This window comes from Lepidochelys kempii, chromosome 10 (genome assembly GCF_965140265.1).
Source record: "Lepidochelys kempii isolate rLepKem1 chromosome 10, rLepKem1.hap2, whole genome shotgun sequence".
Taxonomy (NCBI): Eukaryota; Metazoa; Chordata; order Testudines; family Cheloniidae; genus Lepidochelys; species Lepidochelys kempii.
This window is the reverse complement of record NC_133265.1, coordinates 60,302,779-60,328,013: the sequence shown is the minus strand read 5'-3', so window position 1 is coordinate 60,328,013 and position 25,235 is coordinate 60,302,779. Positions and strand designations below refer to the sequence as shown.

General features: G+C 40.4%; 1 protein-coding gene across 1 annotated transcript in view; it reads right to left on the bottom strand.

Annotated features, from left to right (window-relative positions):
• Positions 1–16,678: 16,678 nt before the first annotated feature.
• Positions 16,679–25,235, bottom strand: part of PRTG (protogenin) — a 112,552-nt gene continuing 103,995 nt past the window's right edge. Inside the window, exons 16-20 of the mRNA XM_073361472.1 lie at positions 21,954–22,136; positions 20,736–20,856; positions 19,541–19,706; positions 18,203–18,307; positions 16,679–17,065 (exon numbers count right to left, since the gene is read on the bottom strand). Of these exons, the coding sequence (XP_073217573.1) occupies positions 16,679–17,065; positions 18,203–18,307; positions 19,541–19,706; positions 20,736–20,856; positions 21,954–22,136 (962 nt within the window). The remainder of the gene's footprint in view (positions 17,066–18,202; positions 18,308–19,540; positions 19,707–20,735; positions 20,857–21,953; positions 22,137–25,235) is intronic.

Sequence of the window (25,235 nt, the reverse complement as noted above, 5' to 3'; positions counted from 1 at the left end):
CTAGTTAGTGTTTTCCGGGAGAACTCTCGGGGAAAGTTGTAGATTAGTAAAGTGAGAAGTAGCATAGATTCCTGTATAGGCATTTATGCAGGGCCACTCACTGTGGCAACTAGCCATGCAACAGGAAAAGCACATCATTAAAAACCACAGAGAGAAAATATCAAATCACAAACATGACAACTATAGAAAAATATGTAAGAGTCCTCTAGAAATCTCCTCGGGATTATCCCGCAATTAATAAAGAGGAAACAAAGAATCAAGGCTTTGAGCTGTTTGTTCTTTACACAACAAAAATAATCTGAAGAAAACATATGGGCACAGTTTGATTCCAATTAACCATGGTGGGTCTGGGGAAATGTGCCAGCGGCTGCAGGTTGAGGGTCTGGGGCTCCCCATAACAGCCCGGCTTCAGCTTCCAGCCTGGCCAGGGGACATGGCCTTGGGAGGAAGTGGAGGGGCAGGGGTCGGGCCACAGAGGGGGAAGGGCTCCTTCATGTGTCCAGCTTTTGCCTTTTGAAAAGGTGATCACCCTAATTTAAAGGGTGCATAGTTTTGTGCTGGCCCTCTACGGAAAGGTGAATTTCACCCATTTGAGAATAAACTACTGCTACCAATTAATGGGATTACTCTTTTAGGTCAAGTGATAGAGGCCTATGCTTCACAGCTGAGGGTCTTGGGTTCTGTCCCTGCTGGCAGGGGTGTGCACAAGGTGGGAGCAAGCAAGGGCAAGGGCCCCTCCAAATAATTGGCAAGGGCACAGAACTCCTCCAGCCCCAGGTCTGTGGCGGGGAGAGTGAGCTCCTCCAGCCCTGGGGGCTGTGGCAGGTGCACAGAACCTGCCCCTTCAAAAGCAATGACATTCCTGTGCACACCCCTGCCTGCTGGTAATCTATGGTATTGTGTTTATTGGACCATCAATACTACCAACAAAGGTGATCACAGCTCCATTGCATTTGATTGTTCACATCAGAAGGAATAAAGGAGCAAGCTATCATTCTCTGACTAGAAAACACCATTGACAGAACACACATCAGGTACAGTATAGCGCATGGTATACACACACAGAAAGTTAATTCAACATGAAGAGAGGCGTGACAGTATCTGCACCTTAGCAGTGGTAAATCAAGTCAACTAGGTGTAGTCTATGCAGACTACTTTCACCCCCAAGATAGTTAAGGAGGGGGAGCCTGCATCTCTAGCTAGCAATCATGGCTTCAGATGAATTGTGGCAAATTAGCCGCTCTTTTGTTGGCATGCCTGACACAGATATGAATGCATGACAGCAAGCAGACCCCAAGACTGTCTGTAATTTAACTGTCTGTGGCTTCCTTAACTAGGCATCCCAGTGACCTAGATATGTGAATCCAATTAAAATACTTAATTAAAAGTGGCACTACAAGAAATCGCAACTTTTCTAATCTTTCAGGAAAAGGGCACCATTGGGTCCATGGGTGTTGTACTCTCTTAAAGTACCACATCCTGGCAGTTAACTCCTAGATCTAGGGAAAGAAAGCAGGATATTTTACACCTGTGATTAGGGTTTGTAGGGTGAGGACAATAGCAATAAAAGAAGATAAGACTGGTGGGGGCAGGGGACAACTGTGGGGTGTTCTTCATTAACATTTTTGCTTGTTTTTTGCTGTATTCACCCACCTCTACCTTTGTAGAGGAAAGTAGTAGTCCTGATCCCTTGTCTAAAAACCCTGGACAGTCCTGAAATTAGACAACAAACATTAAATCAGTTATTTCAAATACATGTTCCATCTGCCTTTGAACACTGCCTAGATGAACTTCCTTTGCACTTACCTGCGTTATGCATAGTAAGTAGGACATTAGAGATGCCAGCCTCTAAATCTGAAAGCTTCATGCTCTGTTAACTGCTGGGTGGCTCACGGAACTTTACTGCTGTGTCTAAAGGGAGTCATAGCATCTAGTCCTCTATAGCTGGAGACTAAAGATTTGAAGTGGGGGCTAGTGGAATGATAGAAGGATTACAGCAGGAAACCATTGCTGTGGATATCCAGGGCCTCTGTAAAGCACAAAGCAAAGTTATGGAGAGACCCCCCCACTAAAAGGATAAAATATAACTAGGGAGACAGACAAATTCGGTGAACAAAGGAGGACAGCTACTGAAAAATAATGAAGGGAAAAGTACTAAAACAGGAGCATTGAGCTGAAACCAAAACTGTGTACAAAGCTGTACAGGACAGTGAAGGGAAGAATCTCACCTCAGCTTTCAAAGTCCACTGTGGCAGAGGCTTTTCCTGTAGATGAGCACCAAACTAAGAGAAAATGGATTAGGCTGGTTGGACATGGGAGATACATGACAACCTGAGGAATTTATTATGTTCGGTGGAACTGGCAGTGTCGCCTCTAGTTAAAGTTGCCTGATACTTCTCATTATACAATTGCATGGACCACCTTAATTCTGGCATTTCCTAATTTTTGAGTGCTTGACTGTACAATATTAATGGTCTTTTAAAGTAGCTTTTTGTGTGTAATGTATTAAAACTGATAATTCTCCAACACATTGTTGCTTAAATCACCCTCTGTTCCTCCTCTTTTCCCGAACACCAGTTGTGGTGGTCACATGCATCAGAATCTATTCACTTGGAGCTGCGTGAGTTCCCTGTTGAAGCTGAAAATTGCTAACTGCCTCTTTATGCTGTTGAGGCGTGAGTGTTCTGCAGAGGAAGGGTGAACAATTCCACATGGGATGGCAACTATGATTAGTCTGAAAAAGCATGAGCTAGTTTGTAAGGCCTTGATTCTGCAAATGCCAAACGTATTGATTTCAATGGTGCAGAATCAGATCCTTACTGGGGAGGACTACTAACCATACTGAGAGAGGAAAAAAAGTGACTGGGGGCAAAGGAGATCCAAATAGAATCACTCAAGCACTGAGGTCAGGTATTAAATAAACTGGAGAGCTATAGGTATGAGGGTCAAGACTGGGATAGCAGGAGTGTTAGAAGCCAAAACTGAGGTGCAATGGCAGAAATTCAATTCTGCCACCAGGCATCAGTACAGTAAATTCTTCATTTACAGACCCACACCTTAGTTTTTACCTTCTCCATCTGTGGCTCTCTCAACTAGAGGTGAATTAGAAGTGTTCTCCCTTTTCCATCAATCATAGGACCCTTTTCCTCTTAAAACAAGCTCAGTCATTGTTCCACAACGTTCTGTGGAGTCCAGTATCAAACTGTTCTTCCCTTGTGGGTATTAAGCACACCAAAAAATCCTCTCACGTTTCAGTTTTGCAGAAGAATTGGAATGGAAAGTTTTTGGAAATCAAACTTCCAGTCAGTATGATCCCTGAATTTGGAATCTTGATCTCAAGAAGTTCATTATACCTCTACTTTGTGGATTTTGTATGAAGCTGAAACCAGATTGTTTTCCTTGGTAGAAAATGAGTTGTTGCTTTTTCAGCATTCAATATTCTAAGCATGAGGGAGGCTGACATGACTGATGTCATCATTCATGGAAATGCTTATGAATTGGGTTTTTAATTTTACAATCTGTGCTGCAAACTAACCAGCCTCCAAACTCTGCTGTGTTCTACACTATTTCAACTGAGTCAGAGGATTAACTAGCATATCAGGCCAGTGCACTAGAGATCCAACAGCCTGCCATCTCCATAGCAGACAGTAGTCTTGGCCTCCCTAATGGAGGGGCTGAGCTAGCCTGTTGGTACATGAGTAACATGCACCTTCAACTGGCAGTTTACACTGCTCAACAATCTAAGCATCCCGGGGAAGCCCTAAGCCTGCCCTCCCCATTCTGTATTTAAAGATTGAGAGAAGGTCAGTTTCTGCAGAGCCAGTTGCGGAGAGATCAGTGTTTTTGCTGCCCTCAGAGGCTGCAGCAGCTTTGGCAGCCTTGCCATGATGTCCTGGGTAATCCTGAAGTCCCATGTTTTATGACTTTGCTGATAAAACTATCAGAGCTTTTCTCTCCATGATTTTGCCCTGCAGACAAAGTGATTCAAAACAATTTTGTTAACATGACTTTCTGGGAGTTCACACTGATTTATTTCTTTATATGCATAAAGTGCCATACAGCGCTCTGAACACTGTACTAACACTTTAAAACAATTCAGTTTAATAGGTCAAAGACTAGAAACATATCCCTCAACCACCCCACAAATTAATTGCTCCCATAATTTTAAACTGCAGAAGGAGATCTCAGCATCTAATGTTTCTTGTCCCACTAGATTCCAGCCAACCCCCTGCTCAGCCTCCAATTATCCCTCAGACTCCTCCCCAGGAAAAGTCTAGAAAAATAGGAGGATCTTTTAGAGTGTTGCAAAAGTCACCCAAACTGGGTTCGAATACACCAAGTGGGAAAACACATTACACATAAAAAGACCTTTCACTAAGGCCATGTCTACACTACTGGATACATTGGAACTGCTGCGATCAATGCAGCAGTGTCGATTTAGCGGGTCTGGTGAAGACATGCTAACTGTGTAGATTTAGCAGGTCTGGTGAAGACATGCCAAATCGATGGGAGAGTGTTCTCGCATCCATTTGTGTACTCAACCTCCCTGAGAAGTGTTAAGTCAGCAGGAGAGTGTCTCCTGTCAACACAGTGCAGTGTAAACACCGCGGTATGATCTAGCTACATCAACTTCAGTTATGTTATTCATGTAACTGAAGTAGCATATCTTAGATTGATTTACCATGGTAGTGTAGACCAGCCCTAAGAATGCCTTATTGCCAGCGGTCACAGTTTAGGACAAGTGCACCTGTATTCCCCTTCTATTGCCCACCACATGCATCTCTCTCCCTCCTGAGTGGGGCATTTTCAGGCTGCACAACTCCCTGCCTACACTATGAATTCCCCAGCAAAGTCAGGCCCTAAACAGGCATGCTTTACTTTTCTCCTGTGAGAGGGTAAACAGTGTAATTGCCACAGTTAAGCTCCCACACAGTTCCTTCTATGCAAGCACATATATTCTTAAGATAAAAGTATTAAAGAAAACATTATGATCCTCTTCTAAATCAGCCTGGAAACAAGGTAAGGCTGCAACAATGATCAGCCCTTCCATTTGATAACCATTTCTTTCGTATGCTCAGTGGTTATTGTCTTTAAGGGCTACAGTGGGAGGGGATATTATTTTCCTTTTTAACGTGAGCACCTCCAATTACTTCTGCTAGTCCCACAACAGAGGGAAAGACAGGAATTTTCTCAAGTAGACAGGACTCTAACCATGTAGGGCTTTAAAGGTCAAAACCAATACCTTAAATGTCCCTCAGAAATCAATCAGTAGCAGCACATATCTCATAACACCAGAGTAATAGGTCTTTCTGCATAAGACACCGCTTAATAAGTGAGTAGCTGGATTCTGCACCAGCTACATTTTCCAAGTGGTTTGAAGATTCAGCCTCATGTAAACTGCAATAATCTAACCTCCAGGTGTAGAACAATGCTTATGGCAATTAAAATAAAGGTTAAGAAAAGCTCTGCTCTTGCAGAATGAAACAAGGTTGTTTCTCTCAAATCAAACTTCACAGATTGAGTCCCTATTAGCGTCTCACATGAATGAAGGAAAAAGTGACTGGAAGTGAAAGGTAAACCATGGAATGGGAGGCCGAGGCCTCTAACATGGGTTTGGAGTAAGGTGTGTGTCTCTGTAGGTCAAGCATATTGTTCAAACAAGAAGCCTACAACAATTTATATTCTACAGATTTCTCCCAGCATCCCTTTTACTTTTAAATTATGATATGGACTCTCAACCTTAACTCCTTTTTTTCTTTTTCTTTTTTTTTTTTTTGAATTTTTTTGCTTTTTAAAAATTATTAAAAGTTGCACATGCAAAACCAAATGAAGGCCACCATGGGCTAGTTCTAACAATTTTAAGATATGTAGCATCCAAGTTAGCAGTGAAGTCAATGACAAAATTCCCATTGACATCAGGGAGGTAAGGACTTCACCCTATTCTTTTTGTTAACTGTTATGGGCTTCTTTAGTGGTACACCTGAGCAGCTCAATACAGCTTGAGAGTACTGGCCAGTTAAACTGGATTCACAGATGAGTGCTGCCAGAAAACTACCCAAATACAAGCATGATTAGTGGCAAAAAACCCAAACCCAAAAAATATAGTGGGGGTGGAGGCAGAGGGGAAAGGGTTTGAATTTCTAGTCATGACACTGGGCAGAGATTTGTGTCATAATACCAGGGGGAGCATAAAAATAAAATAAAAAGCAACCCAGAAGACAAACAGCAAAAAATCGTTGCTCTTGACTGCCTAAAAAATGCCAGCCCAAAATGGTCAAAAAAGAAGCAGAAAATTACTTGTTTTAAGTAGACCCAGCACTACCAATCAAATTGTTTTATACAACTTAGTTGCAGAACTCATGATTAGTTGAGTTTCCTCTCATGCCACTTAAGAATTAGTCCTTTTGCTGCTGAATTCATGAATCTGACACAAGAACAATATTCATGCAAGTTGGAGAAGAATTCTAATGGATTTGTTTTAAAAGCAGTTTCATAAAGGCAACTTTTTTCCCGCAATTTCATGAAACCATTTTATCCATGTTGTGAAATGTAACTGTCAAAGGGATTAACTGGCCTGTAGCGTCAATGCCATGAAGGAGCCTTCTTACTCCCTACGGAGTCTGCAGGCATTTGCCAACAGCAACCTGCAGCTGTGTCCCCCTTTATAAGGCCCAGGTGCCTTCCCTGAAGCCCAACTGGGCAACAGGTTCAGTTCAGGTGCAATGGACCCCGTTCCCTCTTAAAGGGGCCAGTCACCCTCTGACAGTAACAAAAATGAGAAATAAAAACTTAAAGATGATATAGAATCATAGAATATCAAGGTTGGAAGGGACCTCAGGAGGTCATCTAGTCCAACCCCCTGCTCAAAGCAGGACCAATCCCCAACTTTCCTTGTATTTTGCCTTTGATTTGTTTCAATAGCAGTAAATCTCCACTCTTGCCTGCTTATTGACAATTTTATTCCACTGGATAACAAGGGAAAGTCACTTGTTTCAAATGTCCGTATTTCAGCATTAGCCCATGCTCCGTTCCCCTTGTCCAGGTTGTGGGCCACACACTGCCTCCCAGTCATCACAGCTGGCTTTTTCTTGGGAAGGTGTTTGTGTGTATGGGGGAGGCTTCTCCTCCTGCAGCCCTTGTTTAAGAACCATTCATTTACTAGGCATATAAGAAGGAACATCGAGTTTAAACCACATCATAGTTCCCATTGTAAAATCCTATTTTCAAGAATTTTAAAATGTCTATAAAATAGTATTTCCTTCCACATAAGTGAATTTAGTGCCTGTGAAAGGTGCCAGATGGACAGCTCATAGCTACTGACACCCGCTGTGAGCAGTGGAAGAGCAGGCTTCTTTCACACAAAGGTTTTGGAGCTCCAGAAAAATTGTCAGTGTAGTTCGGTTTCTGTGGCTGTTCTGGTTTTGTCTTCTCTCCTGGGTCTGTAAAGAAGGGGGTCAATTATTGCAGTTTTGTTACATGTACTGTAAGAACTGATTTGAAACCACCATCTTATTTCCAACTTAATTCACACAGGCCACAAAACAGACATCAGATGGTACTGACCCCCTTGTTTAGTCATTGGCCTGGGCTGCATTTCAACTGCCTTCAAAGTGATAAGAAAAGGAGGACTTGTGGCACCTTAGAGACTAAGGCATTTATTTGAGCATAAGCTTTCGTGAGCTACAGCTCACTTCATCGGATGCATGCAGTGGAAAATTCACTGGGGAGATTTATACACATAGAGAACATGAAACAATGGGTGTTACCATACACACTATAACGAGAGTGATCACTTAAGGTGAGCTATTACCAGCAGGAGAGCTGGGGGGAGGAAACCTTTTGTAGTGATAATCAAGGTGGGCCATTTCCAGCAGTTGACAAGAATGTCTGAGGAACAGTGTGTGTGTGTGTGTGTGGGGGGGGGTATAGTTTTACTTTGTGTAATGACCCATCCACTCCCAGTCTCTATTCAAGACTAAGTTAATTGTATCCAGTTTGCAAATTAATTCCAATTCAGCAGTCTCTCGTTGGAGTCTGTTTTTGAAGCTTTTTTGTTAAAGAATTGCCACTTTTAGGTCTGTAAGCAAGTGACCAAAGAGATTGAAGTGTACTCCAACTGGTTTTTGAATGTTATAATTCTTGATGTCTGATTTGTGTCCACTGATTCTTTTACGTAGAGACTGTTCAGTTTGACCAATGTACATGGCAGAGGGGCATTGCTGGCATATGATGGCATATATCACATTGGTAGATGTGCAGGTGAACGAGCCTCTGATAGTGTGGCTGATGTGATTAGGCCCAATGATGGTATCCCCTGAATAGATATGTGGACACAGTTGGCAACGGGCTTTGTTGCAAGGATAGGTTCCTGGGTTAGTGGTTCTGTTGTGTGGTGTGTGGTTGCTGGTGAGTATTAGCTTCAGGTTGGGGGGCTGTCTGTAAGCAAGGACTGGCCTGTCTCCCAAGATCTGAGAGAGTGATGGTTCGTCCTTCAGGATAGGTTGTAGATCCTTGATGATGCGTTGGAGAGGTTTTAGTTGGGGGCTGAAGGTGATGGCTAGTGGCGTTCTGTTATTTTCTTTGTTGGGTCTGTCCTGTAGTAGGTGACTTCTGGGTACTCTTCTGGCTCTGTCAATCTGTTTCTTCACTTCAGCAGGTGGCTATTGTAGTTGTAAGAATGCTTGATAGAGATCTTGTAGGTGTTTGTCTCTGTCTGAGGGGTTGGAGCAAATGCGGTTGTATCGTAGAGCTTGGCTGTAGACAATGGATCGTGTGGTGTGGTCTGGATGAAAGCTGGAGGCATGTAGGTAGGAATAGCGGTCAGCAGGTTTCCGGTATAGGATGGTGTTAGTCGTGATAGTCTCTCTACTCTGTTTAGCCATCCAAGTCATCCAGTCCTCAAAGAAAACATAATTTCCTTGCTAATTAAACTGGATTCATGTTAATCTAAAATAAATTCCTCTCCAGAATGGTTTTCAACTAACAGCAATTGCATTTTAACAGTGTTTTCATAATTTGGTATGCAAGCTTCAATAGACAAGTGAAAAAATGTTGTAAGTGAGGTAGTTTGTGCCAAATCAGCAGCAGCAAACTTTCAAAATTTTGTGGCAACACACACTGGAACTGCAGATCTCTATCATTCTCAGTGAAACTAGCGTGCCAAAGCAGAGAATATGTGTGGTAATGGGAGGAAGGCATGAGGTGGATGATAATATCCTATGGTAGATCATATATTCAGGGGCAGTGAGTTATAATGGGCCCGTGGTGCCCGCGCTCCAGGAATATTCAGGGCCCAGGAGTCCAACTCCACGAATGTTCGGAGACAAGTCTCTCCCCCAACCCCGCCTGCTGCCCCCACATGCCTTCCCTGAAGCATGGCCCCGAGAGCCAACTCTGCAGCTCCCATTGGCCAGGAGCTGTGGCCAATGGGAGCTGCAGGGGTGGTGCCTGCAGGCAGCGGTGCATGGAGACTCCTCTGACCCCCCCACCTTGGAGCCGCTGCCATAGTGGTTTGCGGGTGGCTTTCGGGAGCTGCCCAAGGTAAGCGCCCCACCCCTTACCCTCTCCTGCACCCCAACCTCCTGCCCCAGCCCAGAGCCCACACCCAAATTCCCTTCCAGAGCCTGCCCTCTGCACCCCCAGCCTCTGCCCCAGCCCAGAGCCCGCACCCAAACTCCCTCCCAGACCCCACACCCAAAACTCCCTCCCACACCCAAAGTCCCTCCCAGAGCCTTAGGCAGGTGAGCCGGGGGGGGGGGTGGCGGGGAGGGGAAGGGGGATGGGACATGGACTTCGATCCATTCTGGGCACCACCAAAAATTATACAAGCCTGCCACCCCTGCACATATTAGCATGTGCTTGGGAAACTTTAGGATACATGGTGGCAAGATCAGTGCTTTATACTCACAGTCTGTCTTCGTAATGAAATGCTATGGCACACAATAGCACGAAACTGTGCTCAGTCTGAGAAGAGGCCAACACGAACCCAGACTTAAGCGCCCTCCTCCAAAACTTCCTTAAGACTCATATCTGTGAAGAATACATCCTACTTTGTTCTAGGCACTAACAATCTCAGTACCCTCCTTACCTGATCTGTTGTCATGTATCTTGGTTTGTCTAACTGCAAACTCTTTGGGTCAGGACACCCTGTATATTGTAAAACAACATGCAGATTTATGGCATTGTAAAAATTACAGTGTCTTCCCATGCTTTGAACCACTAGCCACAGAAACTGAAAAGAAAATGAATTCCTTTTAAAAAAAGAGTATATTTTTACTAAGGAAAACTTTTATTTAAACTGTGCAATCAATCAGTATTTAGACAGCAGTTTCATAAACATTTTGGCATTTAAACTTCTATTAATTTTTGGCATGACCTTTGGGTAGTACATAAACAACCCTGAAAAAAAAAACACACACACACTAGGTAACATTTACTAGAATGCTATAAAAAGAAAAACAAATCCACATTATTAAACAAAATATTTTTAAAAAGACATGAAAAGGGTACATTCAAAATCAAGGCAAGCATTAGCCTCCCTCATGCAATGGAATTCACAGAGCTGATCCCCTGAGTCAAATATAAAATTAATATAATTCAGCTCTATCCTCCATTAGCAAGTCAGCCATTGCTGCCCTTACAAGAAAATGGCATACAGGAGTGAAAGGATCCAGAACACCCACCATATGAGATACATAACTGGGTCCTACACTTGCAATTAATTCACACTTTTAAAAAACAAAACAAAACAAAAGGCAAAACAACCAAAAAGCAACATTTTTGTATATAAAAAAAAAAGTAGATTTCATATACAATCAGTTTTTACGGAAAACACCAGGCAGATACAATGAAGGTATATGTAATACCAATGTAATAGCAAATTCCTACAATGGGCTCAATTCACTAATAAAATTGTAGGATTTCTGCTCTCAGGCCCCAGTTCAGCAAAGCACTTACACATGTATTTAAGTCCCTTTAAAGTAAATCAGGGCAGATGTTACAGTGGTGTAAATCTAGAGAAAATCAATTGAAATAAATTAAATCACACCAGATTTATATCAGCACAGCTGAGAGCAGAATTTAGCCTGAATTCAACTTATTTTTTGATGTTAGAACCAAGATGGATTTAACAATATGATGATAATATGAATCAGGTACTAGTTTTTGTGTTAAATATTTGAAGAGTAATGATATTTTTAAAGGCAATTTCATAGAAAATGAGGTTTCATAAAAAGAAAAAAATTGTCTTAAAATACAGTTCTTTAAGTTAGTTACAGACACGCTCTTAAGAGTTCCTAGAAATAGACAGAGTCCAATCTCCCTCCCCTGATAACTACTGGGTACCAGCAGCTCTAGAGTTCCAGTAGCTAAGCTCAAGATATTTAGTAGCATTAACTGATCAACAGTGCACTAAGGTTAACCAGGAACATTGGAAGACACTGGAATTAGCACTTACCTGTCCCTGAAAATATTTTTTCAAAAACCTCCAACAAGAACAGATTGCGTAGTTTCAAACAAATACTTAAATTTGTTAATTATTTATTAATCCTACTCTAGTACAAATCATTAGTAAATTGGGCCCATTGTCATTTAAATGCTGACTTAGGTTATACTTCAAAGACTTAGAAATACCTTATGAACAGGTATTTATTTGGAATGAGCATTTAAAATTCTTTTTTGTTACACTGAACTTCTAGCTATCCCAATAATTTTAAATATCTGGTAAAAGGTTGGTTTAAATCACTATGAGAAAAAAAGGCCTTTTGAGGTTACTGCATTACAGTGTCACTTTCCAAAGGGCTTGTTCTGAATTATAAAACCGTAAATACACACATGAGGCAGTGTACTTTTCCACCACATATTAGTCTAGATTCTGCTCTCAGTTGTATCAGAGTAAATCCAGAGTAACTTTGCTGACATAAGTGAAATCACTTCTGATTTACACCAATGCAAATGAGATCAGAACCTGGCCCTGCTATGCTGTGTTTTCAGAAGACTTTCATACAATGGCCTTGATCGCTGCATACCACTCCTTCTGATGTCAATGGGAGTTTTGCCACCAACTCAGAATGATGTTATGAATAACAGTCCCTCTGCAATAAATGGAGTGAACATGATCATGCAGCTCTTACTCGATTTTAATGGGAATTTTGCCTGAGACAGGATTGCAGAATTAGGCCCTTTGAAGTACACTTAGGACACTAAAATACAGTTTTTAACGCCCAATTCTGTTTGTTCACATCAAGCAAATAATCCCACTGAAATCAACAGAACTATTTATGGGCCTGATCCTGCACCACTGAAATTAATGTGAATTCTGCCATTGACTTCAATGGGAGCAGGAGCAGGGCCTATGTGAGCAAGACAAACAGGATTCAGCCTTAGTTTAAAGCAATGGGATAAAAACACAGAGCAAAAGAGTGTGACAAATAATATAAACTGGTACACACACCTTAGAATACTTTCTCTTTGTCAAAATCCCATAAGTTTGGGAAGAAGCAGCTCAGTAAACTGATGTCTATACTGTGCCATAGTGCAGACTATGGGGGTGCAGGGCACACCGAAGTGTTGTGCTCTAACTGGTCCACATGGACAATGCTGGTGTGAACTAACAGGTACCTAAGTTTGCGATTATGTAGTGCTGGTTGAAGGAGGTAGCTAGGGCACAAGACTTTGTGCGCTCTGCAATTCAATTCACACACCCCACAGTCCGCACGCTGTGGCACAGTGCAGACAAGCCCGCAGTCAATGAATAAACCGATAAGTGTTTCTTTTACAAGAACAGATCTGTGAAAAAGACGTTCAGTTGAGATGCAGCAATTCTACAAGGGAAAACTAAAAGCATTCTTCCAGGAGAATTCTTGAAAGCTGGCAATTGAAAGACTTTCATGGTTTCTGAAATGCACAGAAAATAAATCAATGCAGCCTCAAGCATGCTGGGTCTTCTGGTTTGTTCCCAATTCATTAATTCACTCAGTCAATTTTAGGATTTTCTCTGTAAGTTTTTACATGCAAGCTTCCAAGTCTCTTCAACTGAATTTCACTTTTAAAATACAAGGGTTGCACATACGTTCATTACACCAGCCATGGCTCGTTAGTTCTTAACACAGTTAACAAAATCAGTTCACATGGTGTAACAGAAAATTCCACATTTATGGTCGTCTTCCAAAGCATACTCAGTAAAATTCATAATTAGAGAATGGGTGTTTTCTCGTCTCCAGAACCCAGGATCTGTGGACACAGACAACAAAAATTTCTGGATATTCTATTATTATTTTGCCTTTAGAGTTGTCACACATTCCTATGGCCAACGGAATGGACAAAGTCTGCATATGAAAACTGCCCTTTAAGAATCATAAATGTATTTGAAAGTTCATTCCCATAACTGTCAAAGTAATTACATGCATTATTAATCATATGGCACCCTTACTGGCTCTATGTCCTGAAGGATACCACAACAGTTAAATTGTGTGTTTGATTTTGCTCCCACTGGAGTCCATAGGAGTTCTGCCATTGATTTCAATGGGAACAGCATCAAAGCATATGTGTAGGAATTACCTTGCTCACACTAGGCTTCTCCTGAATTGTAAGAAAATTTGTTTCCCATAAAATACTATTTTTGTGATAAAGTCCAAATTATCATGAGGCCACATAAATCTTTGCTGTGATCATACTCTTTGTTCCATAGTAAGAATGTATATTAGTTTGGATTAGGTTTATGACAAAGTAAAGGGAAGTATGTCCATATCGGCTAGGTTCTGGAGATAGACATTATATTTGGTTAACATAAAACAAAGAAAAAGACAGAACAATTTATTGTCTAACTAAGTTTGCCTATATGCTGAGGTAACCTTAAATATCTTTGGTTTTCTTCATTTGCTGATAAAAAGTACTTGAATGACAATGTATGGATAAACAGCATTGTGGATGTATTGCTCTTTAGTAAATTTAATACTTCAATCTCTTTGGCTACTGAGGCTAGCTAGACTCTCTATCAGACTGAAAAATATTGGTATCTAATCTGTTCCTCTCTGATTATTTACAGGTTAACCTATGTAGCTGATCTTTGGCATGAAAAAGTTGAGGAGTAGAGTTAATGGTAATGTGTGGCATAAAAGCTGTATCAGTGTATCAGTACTTACAGCAAACAAGTCTTTGGAGAGGAAAAATAGTTACCCTTTGCATATCAGCACTTTTTGAGTGAAACACTAAAATGAGGCTAATCTGAAAGAAAAAGTGTGAAACTTCATGCTATGGTTACACATTCTTATCTAGTTTCAAAGAATTCACATTTTAGCTATCTAGAAACAGTACTTTGCTGTACACTAAATATTTTGCCTGATGAGACCAAAAAATAAATCTTTGGTGAAAAGGTTTTCTTTTTCTTCAGCGAGTAGATATAAACTATTCAAAAATATTTTATCTAATACTGTATTGTTGAAGAACTACATGCTGAAGAAAAAAAACCAAATTACACTTGGAAGTCTTTGGAGATATCTGCTGGTAAGACATTATTACAACTTTCTTTAAAGGCTCTTGTAACAATAAGGTAGTTAAAAATTGTAGAAGCATACAACTAAACTATGCAATCAACTACTACAATCAATAGAAGCCCTATTGTTTTTCTGTTAGTAACAACTTATACAATAAAATGTATTCAGCTCTTCAAATCTATAGTTTTTAACTAATTCAATTATTTTTGGAAAATAATATGCAGTTTTCTTCTTTTTTTTCCACAGAAAATTCTTTGGTATAAGATTATTTTAAAGCCTTTCTATCAACAATGCTATGAAAAGGTGAACATGTACTGTCTGGTACAGAATGAACAAACAGTTACAAGCTAAAGATCTATAGTAACTACAGGCCGCTTCATCAAAAAATAAAAATAAAATAAATAAAAACAGAACACTAGGGCTTATTGATGGCTTTTGACTAGCTTCTGAGTTGTAAGTAAGCAGCCAAAAGTAATTCAGATCACATAAGGGGTGAAATCTTGGTGTTAATTAAGCTGATGGGAGTTTTGAAACTGAGGATTTCACCCGAGCTGTTTTTCCACAACCTTAAATTTTTGACATTTTGAAAAATATAAACAAACGTCTAATTTTCTTTTTCAAAATGAACTGTGGGGGGAACTGTCTATGAACTAGTTTACGACATTGATGAATTCGACCCCCATCCCCACCCCGCCCATTAAAAACGAAAACATGATACCCTGTCAGTTTGCCCCACATTTCTCTGAGGCAGGTCAAAAGTAATACACTGTTCCCTGAGTACAGGAAAAAAAATAACACTAGAATAACTTTAAAAGGAGGTAGTATAAAACAGGAATTGTATGGGTACAAGGCAGTATCAACATTCACCCTTTCAACAGACTTTTCAACTAAAGCTCTGTCTTTTTATTTTTCATTGAGGCTTAATTAGAGTTTTAGACTGGCATGTGGTTGAAGTCACTCCCTGAACTAAAATTCCTCACTAATAGCATCCTAAACTGAGGCAAGAAACAGGACTGCATTTTAACAACAGCTCAGACATACTGCAGAGCTGGGTAAAACTGAAATATAATTACTAATCTCACAATTTACCCAGAAATCTAAGAAGCATTTAAGGCATCTTTCTATGCTCCGAAGCAACTTTATGAATGCTAAGAAGGCATAAGGCAAAGTAGTAATTTCATTATATATAATGGAAGGCACCATTGCTATGAAGTACAGGGATACTGAAACATTCAGCATTACTTGTCTATTCTATGTGTTTTTTTCAGGCAGAGTTTTCACACCACTCCAAGCTGGCTGGAAGCTGAATACTAATTAATTTCACCAAGCTTTCTAGCATTAATCGTCAATAAAGGAGCAGTTTTATGTCTTTGTGGGGAATCCAGCATGCCCTAGAGCCCTGTGGATTTAACATACATCCCGTCAGCAACTGCTGGCACAACAGAACTGTGTGGAAAAGGCACTGTCCTCTGTAGGCTGGGACACTGGAAGATATAGCAATCAAGTGGGTTAAAAGGAAAGCCCAATTACTTTTTAGAGACTCAAAGTAGCGGTTTACTGAACATTTTGAAGTACTAACTCCATTATTCCCACACTGATGCACAGTTTTCTCAAAGGTAACAGCCCTACAGTTTTCTCATTTGATGTTCTTCAGGTCAGTCATGTTAAATCATTTACTAATCCCCTCAGGGGTCCCTCTTTTTAAAGTCAGAGCTTCAGCTAAACTGTCTTGTTCATCTACCTATACAACTCCTTTGATTTCTCTCTCTCTCTCTCTCTCTCACACACACGCAGACAACATACAGCCAAAAAAAAAAAAATCCTACTAGGAAGTATCATCAGTTATGTAGCTGAGACCAACTATAATACAAATGAGGTAAAGCAGTTGTCATTCAGAGTTCGCCATTTGGCAAACTGAGGTAGATATTCAGCAAAGGGGCCAACAGCCTTCCCTTTGCGCCAGTGATAGATTTTTAACTCTAGTCAGAAAGCTTTACTGTCCTTTCACATTGTTTACCACTGAAAATTCAAAGTGAGTGACTTAACAACAAAAAACATTCAAAAGAAATACGGAATCACCTGATGGGTTATCAGGCTTTTCACAATAAACTTTGGCTCCCTGTTCATTGTCCTTCGAACAGATATACATTGTGAAGATATCTGGCATGACTGTCAGGATAGGTAACTCAGTTTTGTACCGTGCACTGTATCTGAAGAGATGAGGTAGAAGTCTGGTCAGTAGCCAGTGGTACTGGAGGCTCTTCACAGTTACTCAAGACAGGGTTCACGTTCACACCTGAGTCACTGCCTACAAAGGAACTGGAGGTGCGTGGGCTGGCACTTCTAACAGAAGAAAGGTGTATCTCATCATTGGACTCATGAGAGAATCTTCCAGAGTCTCCTGTCTCGTGGCTTCCTTCACTGTTGGCTGAATGCTCTGTATCAGCTACAATACTGAATGGCACCTGGAACTTAGATTGCTGGCCTGGGGAACTGGGGGAGTCATCTTCACAGATCAGTACAGTGGTTCCTGGCTGATACAAGCACACAGCTTGGACAAATCTTCTCTGAGGCTGGATAAAAACAACGTGTGAGAGAGAGGTTAATCAGCCTCTGTCAATAGATACATGAGCAGTGCTTGTTTAATTCCCCACCCCATTTGGCTGGAATGCCTAAAACAGCACTACCTGGGAGCAACAATCTGTGCCATCCTACAGGAGGAGAAAAAAGGTATAATCCCAATTCTCTCTCATTTTCTTCTACAGTACTAGATGAAATAATTAATTCTACCTAACTAACCACAGATAATGGAGGCTGATTTTCATTGGGGACCCTGTTTGTATTTTAAAGTTATATTTGTGTATCTGTTTTCCCCTCCATGGATTTTCTTTCATGCAGCACGTTTATGGTTGCTCCAAATATTTTACCTGAAGAAGCATCAGAAATATGCAGCTGCATACCAGCTTCTGAGCAAGCTTTTGGCTGGAAGTGTATTGGAATATACATTTTAAACATAGCTATGGACAGTCCCTATTTCTTGACTGTATGAGAGAACAATACAAGTTATAATGATTACATAAACATAAGTCAGAGATGATTCTTTGCAAGTATAAGCTGGCATGGTTGTCCTGTAGACTTTACTATTATATACTGCCTTTTATCCAAAGAGGGTGTGGTCAGAGCCCACACAGTATTAGGAGCCATTGGCTCTGGAGTTCCAGTTCTAGCTTTACCTCAGAGTTCCCTTTATACTTTGGATGAGTCATTTAATGTCTCACGTTCTGTTTTCCTTTTGTAAACACAGAGATAATACTACCTACTTACTTAGCACTCAGATTAGTGGGAGGATTATTTAATTGATGTTCATAAAATAAGTTGCAAATTTAGTACTATATCTGTGCATAGGATTGTAATATGCAGGAACCCCTTCATCCACTGATGCAGTGCAGTCAGTTTAAGGTAAAACTTAGCACCTGTTTAATGTTAGAGAGCCACACTACACAACAGATTAAGGGACAGGAAATGAAGAATTTGCATTTATAAGGAGACAGTTTAACCTTCATCCTTTAACACCAAGACACAGAAACCATCCCCTTAGAGGCTAAGCCCTTAGTAATGCATTTTAATAACCACAAGCCTAGCCATCCTTCCTTGCAACGTCATGGGACTGTACCAGGCCTTTCATGTTCACAATAATTTGGGTAGGTTACCTCCTCCGTTTTCACCTTCTTAGAATCTTGGAAGAAAAGCCACCTTTTCTTGCAGCTGGTCTTTGAGATAGGACCATAACTGTTAATAATCATATCAGTTCCCCCCTAAAATAGAGAGAGGAAAAGAGAGAGAGAGAGAATCTTGCTTATTAAATTAAAATGCCATGAGTTTAAAAATAAACAGCAGCACAACAATCATGACAGCACCATGAATACAGCAAAACATTTCAGCCACCATTGCTTCTAGACATCTCCACTTTGAGCTAGCATCACGGATGGGTGTGTGGTGTTAGTCTCTAAGGTGCCACAAGTCCTCCTTTTCTTTTTGCGAATACAGACTAACACGGCTGCTCCTCTGAAACCTGAATTAGGACTGGTTCCTGCAAACACTCTTCAGATGAGCAGCTCCATTGAAGTCAGAGTACTGTGTGTTGTACATACATCAAGTCAATATGACAACATACGAAAGTAAGGATAACTCAGGTTTGCCAGATTGGTCCCTTAGAACTGAAGTTTCACGGGGAAGGGAGCGTGTTTAATTATATATCTGCACAGTGGTGAGCATCCTGCGAATACATGCTTTATTATACAACTTGACTCTAGTAAACCTGCGTCTGTAAGATACATATCGCCTAACGTACTTTACCCATTAAAATATACAAAAAAGATATTGATGCACATTTTAGTACCTGCTCAGCATCACACTCATTGAATGACAGGTTTCAGAGGAGCAGCCGTGTTAGTCTGTATCCGCAAAAAGAAAAGGAGGACTTGTGGCACCTTAGAGACTAACCCATTTATTTGAGCATAAGCTTTCGTGAGCTACAGCTCACTTCATTGGATGTGTAGCTCATGAAAGCTTATGCTCAAATAAATGGGTTAGTCTCTAAGGTGCCACAAGTACTCCTTTTCTTTTTACTCATTTAATGGTGCTGCTTAGAATATTTATGAGCCTGAATGGACTCAGGGCTCAGATTTTTGACAAGCCCTGTTTCCCAGTGCCTTGAATAGAACCCTCTGAGCCAGCAGAAGGATACTCTGAATAGCAGGCTCTTGGCCTGTGGAACACGCGTCTTCTGACGCTTGTCAATCTCAGAGCACAGTGTAAGGCACAGGTAATGGGCAGACATTTAGCTGAAATTTATGATGAATTTACTGGCAAATTAACGTTCCCATCAGACTGCAACACTTGTGGTTGTCCTACCTCATGTGGATGATTATTATTATTGATAAGCATTTATATCGCATATATCTTTAATGATGGGAGGCACTCAGGTGCTATCCCAATGGGCACTATGGAAATATTTATATACTGGAAGTGAATAAGGCTCACAGTACCTTAGCATCAATGAAGCTGTTTCCTACTATCATCGGCAATAAAGATTCTTCATTCTCTGTGATTCCTTCAGTACTCTTCCCCACCTCATTCGCACTGGCTAAGGAGATGCTGGTATGTGACAGCTGGTCCGTGCCTTGCTGCATAGTTTTAGGAGCAGACGTTTTCCTGTGCAATATTAAGCAGGAGTATAACTGTCCCAGAGATAATATGTATAATATAAAGACTAATGCCTTTCATTGAAGTTTTATGAGCCAAATAATACTGATAAGTTCTTGATCTTTAGCTTTTATTCGTGTGCTATTCTAACTCATACAGAATTCAAATGCCATCATGTGCCATAAAATCATATTCCCCCAGGAAATCACACTGCACAGTCTGTAAATGTATATATGGAGAGCATTTCTCATGAATGATTAGTAACATTATCCAGGGGGAGTAAACAATCAAGAATATTAGAGCAGTCCTAGAGCCCCAAGAAAGCTAAGGAGACCCTCTCATCATACTTGCACTCTGCTGGACACTTTTTTTAAATGCATGTTTAAGCTGAACTGAAAAGCTTTTTATTTTTAAATAACTATTAAAAATCCCCAAATCCCAAAACCATGGGTTAAGACTTACTAATTACTAATGTATTAGTCCTTTTCTTACCAGCCAAGACCCATGAGTTTGTGTACTTTGTATTCCCTCCAGAAGTTAATCATATAGGGTCAGATGGTGACCTCCACTTGCACTGGTACAAGGGAGCTGGGCTCTAATTTGATGGTTCCTCCTGCCCCAAAAGCTTACAGAAGCTCTTACATAGGAATACTGTGGGGCTGAGACTCTGTGGCCTGGCTGGGGCCAAGCTGGTGAGTATTTGATAAATACCAAATATTCATCTGAGTCTGGAGGGAAACCTGCCAGAGACTTAATGACACTTCAAGCAGCATTAACTCCCCTTTGTGTCTTCTACTGCTTCCACAGGAGAAGGGGGTTGTGTGAAGCAGGGAGGGCCAAAGAAAGCATGGGATCTGAGGGAGATACCCATCTGTGGTATGAACATGATGAAGCGAGGCTGAGAGCTTCAGAGTTCCCTCATCCAAAGCACTTGGACAGTACTCTAGTAAAGAAGCGTCCCTGACGGCTCACATAGATACAGGAGCAACTGAGAACGGCTTATACAAAAGAGTTCATTTCTCAGTAATAAAAGCATACCTGGCTTTACTGCGGTAGATTAAAATCAGGATGCAGATAAGGATGCAGGTCAGGGCTATGCAAACTCCTACAACAATGCCAGTCATTGATTTCTGGTCCAGGTGGTAATAGCCAGAATAAGCTGCAGCACGAAAGAACACATGGCACTTAAAGACTCACTGAGTAAGTATAGTCATCTCCTGTCTTTATATCTGGGAATCGAAGGAGTCACAGCCACAATACCGACAAATTCTTCCTTTCAACATGACTTCTTGGCTTTTGCTATCATATATTTTCACATTGCTTTTGAAATAACTTGCAGTGCATATAAATGGCTTGGGGCATTTTCACCTGTGAGGGCTCAATACCATAGGGTTGGGGTTTTTTGTTTAATATATCATATTGCACCAAATCCTGGGAGCGTGTACTCTGTTGTTACTCAATGTGTATTCAGGCAAAATTCTTATTAACGAGAGAGAGAGAGAGAAAATAGTTGCCTGAATAAGGAAAAATTCAGTTTTTGGCCTATAATGTGTAACATCTCAGCCTAGAAACAATAAAAGGCAAAAAGTACACATCTCTGAATAACTACTGCCCTGTCCTTATTTCTCTCACACTCACAGCTTTAGAAAAACCTTCCAAATCTTGATGAACACACACAGATAAATTCCACCCAGCGACAGCAGAGGGCAACTTAAAATTCCATTCACATATGAAAAAATTACTAAGAGCTATAGCTTAATTTTCACAAAGTATATAATGGATACAGACGTTCACAAAAAGTACCGTAGGTGGGATGCCTTCTTTGGTAAGGACTGTTTACAGGTAGGTAATGACTCACAAAGTCTGTTCTGGGGCTGCTGGAATCCCAGGAACCAGAGAAAATTTTCATATATCTACTTAGGGAGCCATCTTGCCCCTGCTGGCTTCATCCTTACAGGAGTTCTTACCATAACTGACCCCATGACTCTAATATATCATATTAAATATGGGTTGTCTTTACATTTTAAATGCCATAAGGGAGTGATCACAGATTGAAAAAAATACAGACAGCTACAAAGTTGAAACTGATGCAACATTCTAAACCACATTCAAGACAAGAATGCGCATTTCAGTCCTACGTTCTCTGTAGCTGGAGAAAAACTGAAACCAGCAACTATGCAGACTGAGACAAAAAACAGTTACAGATCTTTTTCTCTGGGACTTGACAATGACAGTAACTAACACATTTTTACTAACTTGTGGCATCTGCTGAATCTAATCGTTTAGGCCTTTGATTGGACTCCGAAGTCTCCTTTGGCAGGACTGCAAGCTCCACTGCATTTGAAAAAGGTCCTTCTCCCACCTCATTGGATGCTGCTATTTTAACAATGTAGACATTTCCAGCCACCAGGTTCTCCAGCAAAGCCATGGTTATTGCTCCTATTAAAAGATTTTTTTAAAAAAAGTTTAAGTTAGGCAAACAATGCAAGGAATTTACTGGAAATTTGCTAGCAGGGGCTAGATTCAGCCCCTTTCTTCCTCACAACCTCTGAATCTTGTGTAGAAAAGAGAATACAACCTTCATATTCTAACCATCAGATACAGGATTTGAAGTGAACAGTGACAATCCCTTCTCATTCTGTGTGTTGTATTCTCTCTGTACTGTATGGGTAAAGCACACACTGGTAATTCTGATGTTACAGTAAAGATGTGCTGATACAGTGCGGACTCAAGATTCTCGTACTGTCCACAGAGTCAGCAAACTTAAACCTGACCCTAACTGCATTTCAGTATGACAATATTTGCATTGTGATCCATGCTCCAGGAGCTTGCCCAATATATTCTGCGATGTGTTCCCAGATTACAGCTCCTTCTTCACTGACATCATAATGCAAATGTGACACGGCATTGGGATGCAGGCAGTTGAATTGAAATACACAGAATTTCAGGTCAGTTTGGCAAAATGAATGAGACAGGTTTGGGCAGCATCATACTGTAATTTTAAGATCAATTCAACCCTATTTAGTTCCAGCCAGGTTCATCTGATTATCATATACTGAAACAGGACTACTAAGAAAAAGATTAGAAAAAATGTCTCTCTCACATATGAAGACAGGCAGAAACACAGATTACATAAGTGAATAGGACTCACTCACGTAGTACTTACACAGGCAAAACTCCTATCAGAGTCAATGAGAATTTTTCCTTCACAGGGATTGCAGACTGGTGCTTACAATTCCAACTGCTTTTTAAAATGCCATAGACATACATTTCTGTGTTTCTTCCTACTATAGAAATATGTTACTTTTCTTTCCAAAATCGTGGCAGCTCCAGGACCTAATGTATCCCTGTGCTTCTCCATAGATTCCACTCACTTAGCTACCCCAGTTTTTCCATAAAAAACATCCATTAGCTGAAGGCATTTGAAGTAAAATGTAAGGTATCGGTAACCAAAGAAGCTATAACCATCAAGGGTGAAAGGTTATTTTTCAGTACTAGAGGCTCTTTCCCCCAGCTCCTTTTGCATCAGCTGCAATTCTAAAGCAACTAAGCAATTTGTGCTGATTTACTGCATACCGAGTGTGTAAAGGCTGTAACTTCTGATCCACTGCAAGTAAGTTTGGAAAAAGGGGTAGGGGGGGAAAACAAACCAAGGAAGAAAGATTCTTCACATTGCAAATAAGCAACAAACTGCAGCAACATTTCAGACTCTGCTGTTGTTGGCACGAGCTCAGTCAAATTAAGGATTTTTTAAAACGTTGCTGAATGCATAATAATCCTCAGTGTTACTTGAAATGTACCCCTGAAGTCTGAGCTGGGAAGAACTCTTAGATCTCTTGACATTTTGGAATCTTCTGCAGAAGGTTAGTTTGGGGATAAATTAGTACCAGGTGTTACATGTGACTCGCTATTCTTGTCAAAATGAACATTAAAAATGCTACTACCTCAGCTTTCCTGCAAAGGGAGGAACATGGGACTATCATTGCATTTGCCCAACCTTCCTTTCATGCCCCCCTCAACATACCTATCACTAGACTATTTAAATCTAAACTTAAAAGAGCATAACAACTTATTTTAAAGTGTCAGAAACTTGAATTCTTCCCTAACCCTCAAGCTTTAACCTATCACTCAAAACACAAAATCAGTGACTGCAAAGCTGATTGAGATTTATGGTTTTCCATTTCCCTACCTTCTACAGCATTTTTAATATGACATCATATGAAAATGGACAGTGGTCTATATAAAAACTATAGGTCTCCATATCCCTTGTTCTAAGTATACACAGCAAGTTTTTACTGGAAATTCCCATAGTTAAGATTGAGTTGAACTATATATTTAAAGCAGGGATTCAACCACTTAATACTATATGATGAATACAACATGTCTTCCCCAATACTACAGCACTTATACTTCGAGTACAAAATAAATTTTCTGAGATTTACAAGTAAATCTGTTAATTAGCTTAGTAGTTAAAATGGTTCCTTTAAGAAATTTAGCACTGGGTGTCAGTCCATTCTTGGACTCAAATGGTCTTAATAGCGTTCATCAAACATGTTAATCAAACTTCCACTTCTAGTCAAAACTCACTGAAATCTCAGGTATTGGCTACATTTCAAGACTTCTTTAGGATCAATGACCTTTTTGCTGTTATTCTTCAGAGCTGAACCCTTCTCTTTGGGCAGAAGTTGATGAATAATGTTCTACTACACAGAATTTCATCGAGAACTACCATCTTTCAAAATGTCTGCCATCCCCCAATATTCTCACTGGGATTGAGGACACAGTAGCACTTAGTGAGTGGCTGTTTGTAGAAAAGCATCTCTCTCCAATTGTTCTCAAAGGGGTTGTATGTCTCCATCTCCTGACAGAATAGGGGACATCCATCATTCCTGAAGTGCACTTGGCTTCACTCTCATTGAAAGTAATGGGACATTGAAGCCATTCTGAAAAAGGGCAAATTCTTTGTGACTTTCCCTGAGGGACAGTCTTTAGATTCCAGAGTCCAGCCTCTGCTGACAAATACATTTTCAGTTATGAAAACAAAAAGAATTAAGCCTAGATTTTTTTCTTCAAAAGTTACCTATTGCACTACTCTGCCCTACAACTCCCTGGGTTTCTAATGCTTGTTTTAAGGATAATGACATTACTGGTGGAATGTTATTTATCCTAAACTACCGATATGTATTCTGACCTCCATTTTCATAGTTTTTCTGGGAATAAGAGAAGCCTATTGTTGAGATGCAGCTCTTCAAAGAGCAAAAATCCTACTCTATAAAAATGGCACCTTCTTACTCACCAGATCTGCTTTCTGTTTATTCAGAGTCATCTCAGATTACTTTACTGACAAAAATAAGCTTTACTTTTACTTTTTCTTTATGTTAGTTCTGCAGATCCAACACAGCTATATGAGAGAATGAGGTGGATTATATTCTGGCTCTTGTATCATCAATATAATTAGTTAAATTCCAATTGCAAAATCTTTATGATTGGGGGTGAAAAGCCAGAAAGCATGATGTTTGGAACCCAAATTGAGTTTGC